The sequence below is a fragment of the Caretta caretta genome, chromosome 24 (genome assembly GCF_965140235.1).
Source record: "Caretta caretta isolate rCarCar2 chromosome 24, rCarCar1.hap1, whole genome shotgun sequence".
NCBI lineage: Eukaryota > Metazoa > Chordata > Testudines > Cheloniidae > Caretta > Caretta caretta.
In genome coordinates this window covers 15,529,847-15,536,881 of record NC_134229.1, presented here as the reverse complement: position 1 = coordinate 15,536,881, position 7,035 = coordinate 15,529,847, and the positions used below count along the sequence as shown (strand labels likewise).

General features: G+C 53.7%; 1 protein-coding gene across 1 annotated transcript; it reads left to right on the top strand.

The window, feature by feature from the left end:
• The first annotated feature begins 3,474 nt into the window (after positions 1-3,474).
• On the top strand, positions 3,475-7,035 carry LOC125626103 (trypsin-like). Its single transcript, XM_048828788.2, has 5 exons — positions 3,475-3,514; positions 4,103-4,259; positions 4,844-5,097; positions 5,757-5,893; positions 6,883-7,035. Exons 1-5 carry the CDS (start codon positions 3,475-3,477, stop codon positions 7,033-7,035), a joined length of 741 nt encoding a protein of 246 aa, XP_048684745.2.

Genomic DNA, 7,035 nt, shown 5'->3' with positions numbered 1-7,035 from the left:
TTGGCTAGATTGTCGGGCTCAACGGGTAGTGATCAATGGCTCCATGTCTAGTTGGCAGCCGGTGTCAAGTGGAGTGCCCCAAGGGTCGGTCCTGGGGCCGGTTTTGTTCAATATCTTCATAAATGATCTGGAGGATGGTGTGGATTGCACCCTCAGCAAATTTGCAGATGACACTAAACTAGGAGGAGTGGTAGATACGCTGGAGGGCAGGGATAGGATAGAGAGGGACCTAGACAAATTAGAGGATTGGGCCAAAAGAAATCTGATGAGGTTCAATAAGGATAAGTGCAGGGTCCTGCACTTAGGACGGAAGAATCCCATGCACCGCTACAGACTAGGGACCGAATGGCTCGGCCGCAGTTCTGCAGAAAAGGACCTACGGGTTACAGTGGACGAGAAGTTGGATATGAGTCAACAGTATGCCCTTGTTGCCAAGAAGGCCAATGGCATTTTGGGATGTATAGGTGGGGCGTTGCCAGCAGATCGAGGGACGTGATCGTTCCCCTCTATTCGACATTGGTGAGGCCTCATCTGGAGTACTGTGTCCAGTTTTGGGCCCCACACTTCAAGAAGGATGTGGAGAAATTGGAGAGAGTCCAGCGAAGGGCAACAAAAATTATTAGGGGTCTGGAACACATGACTTATGAGGAGAGGCTGAGGGAACTGGGGATTCAGAAGAGAAGAATGAGGGGGGATTTGATAGCTGCTTTCAGCTACCTGAAAGGGGGTTCCAAAGAGGATGGATCTAGACTGTTCTTAGTGGTAGCTGATGACAGAACAAGGAGCAATGGTCTCAAGTTGCAGTGGGGGAGGTTTAGGTTGTATATTAGGAAAAACTTTTTCACTCGGAGGGTGGTGAAACACTGGAATGCATTACCTAGGGAGGTGATGGAATCTCCTTCCCTAGAAGTTTTTAAGGTCAGGCTTGACAAAGTCCTGGCTGGGATGATTTAGTAGGGTTCGGTCCTGCTTTGAGCAGGGGGTTGGACTAGATGACCTACTGAGGTCCCTTCCAACCCTGATATTCTATGATTCTATGATCTATCTATCTATCTCCATACACCCCCTGTATCTATCTATCTATCTCAACACACCCCCTCTATCGATCTATCTATCTATCTATCCCCATAAAGCCCCTCTATCTATCTAATCTATCTATCTATCTCAATACACCCCCTCTATCTATCTATCTATCCCCATAGAGCCCCTCTATCTATCTATCTATCTCCATACACCCCCACTCTATCTATCTGTCTATCTATCTATCTCAATACACCCCCTCTATCTATCTATCTATCACCATACACCCCTGTATCTATCTATCTATCTATCTTGACAATGGAACGGCTGAAAGATCCAAGCATTGAGGACACGTGGTGCCCAGGAGTTTAACAGGAAAAAGGGGACAAGGGTGAAAAAGGGGAGATTTCTGTTCTCCTGATTTCTATACATCTTAACAAAGTGCTGCCCCAGCCTATAAGGAAGTGGCAATTATTTCGGAAACAGACCACAAAAAGGCAAAGGGCCTTTGGGGAAGGGACTTGTTCATGGTTCTGTGTTTGTACAGCACCTAACGCCATGGATCCTGAGTTGTTACTGTAATACACCTAATATATAACAACAGTAAATACAGGCATAGATAGATAGGCAGCAAGGGAATTCCCTCTGTAAAGGAAAAGCTGATGGCAAGCCTTAGGAACATTGCTGTAGCGGTGAAATGAATCAAGCTCTGAAACATGCCCCAAGAGAGGTCCAAGTGCCATGGGGGTCCAAAGAGGTACGGAGTTGGGTTAGTAATCAGGACTCCTGGTTTGTAATTTTTTCTCAGCCATACTGGGGGCCACTCAGTTGTCCTGTCTGAGCCTCAGTTTCCCCCATGTGTAGAACAGGGATCATAATACTAACAAGAGCTGGTCAGCAAATGCCATTCATTGAAATTGAAACTTGCCATGGAAGTGGCTTGATTGTGATGAAGTTTGGCTGGATTCATGCCTCGTTTCCTGGCTGCTCACCTGCTGGGCTACCTCAGAGTCAGGGAGACCAGGACAACCAGGGTATGCAGCACAACGGGGCCCTGATCTCAGCTGGGGCCGGGACTGCGAATCACTAGCACAGCGGGGGCGGGGGGGGGGGGTATTGCGATGAGGTCACTTAGGAATCGGGTCAGGATTCTCCCCTGCTGTCTGGCACCCAGTAGAGTCGGCAGATGGAGAAAGCTTATAGCCCATCCGAACGTCCCCGCCTGGAGCAGGTGGGAATAATGCTGGGGAGGGGGCAGGGGAGAGCCGCCACCAGGGGGCAGAGAGAGGGGAGGAAGAGGAGGGAGCCGGAGCTGCTGGGCAGCCAGGTGGAGAGAAAAATGTGGGGCAGTACCATGAGAGCCCAGAAAGGAGGGAGGGCGTGAGACAGCCGCTGGCTTCAGAGAGGTCAAGGCAAGCAAGGAAATCCTGGCAGAGGTTGGCAGAGTGGAGTGGAAGGAGCCGGACTGGCACATACCTAGACGTGTGGGGCCAATGGCTGGTTGCAGAGAGTGGCTGTTGATAAGAAGATCACTTGGGTTTGGATCTAATTGTGACCTGAGGGCATCTTCAGAGCCACACAGGATGCCGGTGGCAAAGGTGCTTTCACCCCACACATGTTAGTGGGCTCCACAGAGGAATACCTGAAATTGATCGCGGGGGGGAGGGGCAGCCACATTGCAGTTGAGGCTGGAGGCAGGGTGTCCACACTGCAATTGACATGAGGGAAGGGCGTCCACACTGCGATCAGTTCTAGGGGCGGAGCCTCCAGCCTGCTATTGATTTAGGAGAATTGTGGGGCCACAGGAACTGACTTTAAGAGTCAGATTTGGTGGGGATGGAGAGAAGAGAATTGGTCTGGAGGAGAGGCAAAAGGGAGGGCTGTTTTGGGGGTGCAGGTGGGAGAGATGGGGGGTCGGGGGGGGTGTTTCTTCAGAACACTGAGATTGTGGACTGTGGGCAGAGAGGCTGGGGGCTGGGGCTTAGGATGGGGTAGACATTTCAGTGTTTCCTAAGCGATTTCCCACCACCACCGAATTTCAGCTCCAGGGGAAATTTCAAAATTTTGGTTTTTGCGGCAACAAATTTTTGAGATTTCCCACCAGGAAGAAAATCCCCAACTTGCTGCAGCCATACGTCGAGGGGGGATGTGGTGGGAAGGCAATGCAAAGGAACGTGGTGATGACCATCTTCTCCTGGGTGACGCTTTGGCGGAGGGACCCAGGTGGCACTGGGGGCTCAGCCGGGGATTGGCTTGCGGGAGGCACAGAAGATAGCTGGGGCTGTGGGCATGGACAGGGCTGTGGGCATAGCCAGTGGCGCGGGAGGAGCGGGTATAAAGCAGTTGTGGGTGGAAGGGAGGGATCCCTGCTCGCCTGAATGATGCTCATTTGATCCCCCACTTAGTGACTTGACAGAGAGACCGGCTTTAATACAGTCCTTTGGCAGGATGGCTATGGAGCTGCTGAACATCGTGTTGCTGCTAGTGCCGGCAGGTAGGAGGGTGTGTGTGTGTGGGTGGGTGTCCCTGCTGCCCCCTGCTGGAGGGCATGAGCCCTGCTGTGGGGATGGGGGGTGTCCCTGCCGCCCCCTGCTGGAGAAGATGAGCCCTGCTGTGGGGGTGTGTGTGGGTGTGTGTCCCTGTTGCCCCCTGCTGGAGAAGATGAGACCTGCTGTGGGGGTGGGGGGGTGTCCCTGCCGCCCCCTGCTGGAGAAGATTAGCCCTGCTGTGGGGGTGGGGGGGTGTCCCTGCCGCCCCCTGCTGGAAAAGATGAGACCTGCTGTGGGGGTGGGGGGGTGTCCCTGCCGCCCCCTGCTGGAGAAGATGAGCTCTGCTCTCTCTGTGTGTGGGATTGTGCTGTTCTCTTCAACCCTCCATTGCTTGCATTTATCGTGTGGGGCAATTCCCCTCTCACTCCCCCTGGAGTAAATCAGGAGTAACGCACAGCAGTCAATGGGGCTGGCTCATTATTGAGATTAGAATGAGGCCCTTGGTTTTTATTTCCAACTGTCTACACACACACACACAACCTGCTCCCCCTGGCCCCAGCCTTGCAGTGCCGTGTGTTGCTCTTCCCTTGCAGTGATAGCACAGACGGACACACGGATCATTGGGGGCTACCCCTGTGAGAGACCCCAGCCCTGGCAGGCCGCTATCTACGATTTAAACCGGCTGTACTGCGGAGGGGTGCTCATCAACAAGGACTGGGTGCTGACGGCTGCCCACTGCAGGCTGCCTGGGTAGGTGGGGGAGGGAGGGTTGTCCCCACAGACCCCTGCTGGAGGGGATGAGCCCTGCTCTGTGTGCATGTCTCAGGGTCTGTGCAGCGCCCGGCACAACGGGGCCCTGATCGCGGTCAGGGTCTGTGCAGCGCCCGGCACAACGGGGCCCTGATCGCGGTCAGGGTCTGTGCAGCGCCCGGCACAACGGGGCCCGATCTCGGTCGGGGTCTGTGATGTGCCCGGCACAACGGGGCCCGATCTCAGCCAGGGTCTGTGCAGCGCCCGGCACAACGGGGCCTGATCTCAGCCAGGGTCTGTGCAGCGCCCGGCACAACGGGGCCCTGATCGCAGTCAGGGTCTGTGCAGCACCCGGCACAATGGGGCCCGATCTCGGTCGGGGTCTGTGATGTGCCCGGCACAACGGGGCCCGATCTCAGCCAGGGTCTGGGCAGCGCCCGGCACAACGGGGCCTGATCTCAGCCAGGGTCTGTGCAGCGCCCGGCACAACGGGGCCTGATCTCGGTCGGGGTCCGGCAGCCTGATCTCTCAGCTGTTTTGCTGTCAGTTTCCCCAGATGAGCCGCTGTTTGCGTTTGCTTTCAGCACCACCAATATACGGCTGGGCGAGTACAACCTGCGGAAGGTGGATGAGACCGAGCAGCTCCGGGTGGCTGCGAAGATCATTCCCCACCCCAACTACGACCCCGCCACCAAGGACAACGACATCATGCTCATCAAACTCGCCACCCCCGCGCAGCTGAATAACAATGTGCACCCCATCGCACTGGCCAGCAGCGCCGCCCAGCCGGGGGTCATCTGCCAGGTGTCCGGATGGGGCACCACCACCTCCCCACAACGTACGCTGACCCATGTGACACAGCAATGAACCTGAGACCTCTGGAATCTTAACACATGAGCCGCTGAGCCAGCTGCCTTAGCCGCAGCTGCATCCAGCTCAGCCACCACTAGAGGGGGACATTGAGTCGGTCACATGTCTCCGTCGGGGATGGGGAGGGACCTGAGAAGGGCAGAGGGGGGAATGGAAAATTCCTGTCCCATAATTTTTTTCCAGATATTGAGAAAATGTCCCATCCTGAACCAGGAGGAAAAATTATATTTTTGTTATTAAAAAAAATTCAGTTCGGGGTCCAGCGTAGCCTTTTGTTTCGATCATTTCGGAAAGTTTCCTTTCACTTTCAGACTTTCCCCTCTTTTTTTTTCCCCCTAAAATTTCAAAATAAAACGTTGTTTCCACTCGCCCCCACCCCCAACAATCTCCAGTTTGAAAATGTTGAAAAACTCTTGACAATTTCGAAACTCTGTTCATCCAAAAGAGGTTCGAGTTGGAAGAGTGGCTGAAAACTCCCCTGTTCAACAAACCAGCACGTTTCGGGGCAAGAACTGTTTACTGAGCAATTCCCCGCCTGCGCTAGTTTTCCCTTTTCGTCGCCAGGATGCGAAAGGAGAATTCAGAGCCATTTGTCGCTGATTGTTCTTTGTCTCCCATGTCCAACAGCGTCATTCCCGGCTTTGCTGCAATGCGCTGACCTCAGGATCCTCTCAGCGTCGGAATGTCGACAAGCCTATTCCAGCCTGGTCACTGACAACATGCTCTGTGCCGGCGCCAGACAAGGAGGCATCGATTCCTGCCAGGTCTGGGGCGTTGTGGTGGATACCTTGGGTAGATGCCTGGGAAATGGGTTTCCTGGCATGGGAAAAAATGCGTGAAAACTTTTCCCATCCTGAATCAGAGTGAAAAGTCGGCATCTCGAAAATGTTCACAAACCAACAGGCAAACGATTTGATTTTGCAACAGTTTGGCGATCATTTCTTTGCATTGCAGTTCCACATCGGCCATTTAAAATAGCTATCTATCTATCTATATATAGCTATACGCCGGTGAGCTTAAACGTCGAAACAAAAAGGCATTTTGAACCAGGAGACCGGAAAGGGTCTGACCTGAAATTGTCAAAACGGGCCATTAAGATCATTTCCGGAACTTTTTTCTGAAAAATTTGCCAAAACCGACCCTTTCCTGTGAAAAATTTCAGTGCTGACAAATCACCATTTTTCAATGGAAAAATGTTTTGTCCAAACATTCCCAGTGAGCTCTAAGTTTGCTCTCTAGTGGCAGAAAGAGAATCAGGAACTGCAGCTGGCAGAGAATGGGTATAGTGGGTCTACGCCAACCCCTTCTCAGCCCCTCACCATGTTGTGGCAGGACGTGGGGAACGGGTGTTGTAGAAAATTCCCCATCCCTGGGGCATCGGGGATCGAACCTGCCACTGCTGGGCCTTCAAGGAGGCCGAGCAACAAGGAAGGAGGCTGAATGTAGATGCGAGCAGAGGGCTACAAAGCGGGGTCAGCCAGGAATATTAGGGGCAGGGTTTCAGCACTAGGGCTGAGGCTTCTGCAACTGCAAGTGACACCAGGGCGGGGCCAGCCTGGGTTCTGCCCAGTTCCGTTCCATGTGATGCTTTATGCAAATTATTTCTGCAGTTGATTTGCATATTTGCCTCTCCCCTCTCCAAACTCATGCTTGGCCTCCTTCCTCCCCACTGAGCCATTGACCCCCCCCCCACCCCACATGGGCATGTCGGGGAGGGGTACACGGCTGGTGACACACAGTTCTATCTCCACAGGGTGACTCCGGGGGTCCCCTGGTATGCGGCGGGATCCTCCAAGGCATTGTGTCGTGGGGGTTGGAGGAGTGCGCCCAACGTAACAAACCGGGTGTCTACACCAAGGTCAGCAAATACATCAACTGGATCCAGCAAACCATACGGGGCGGGTGA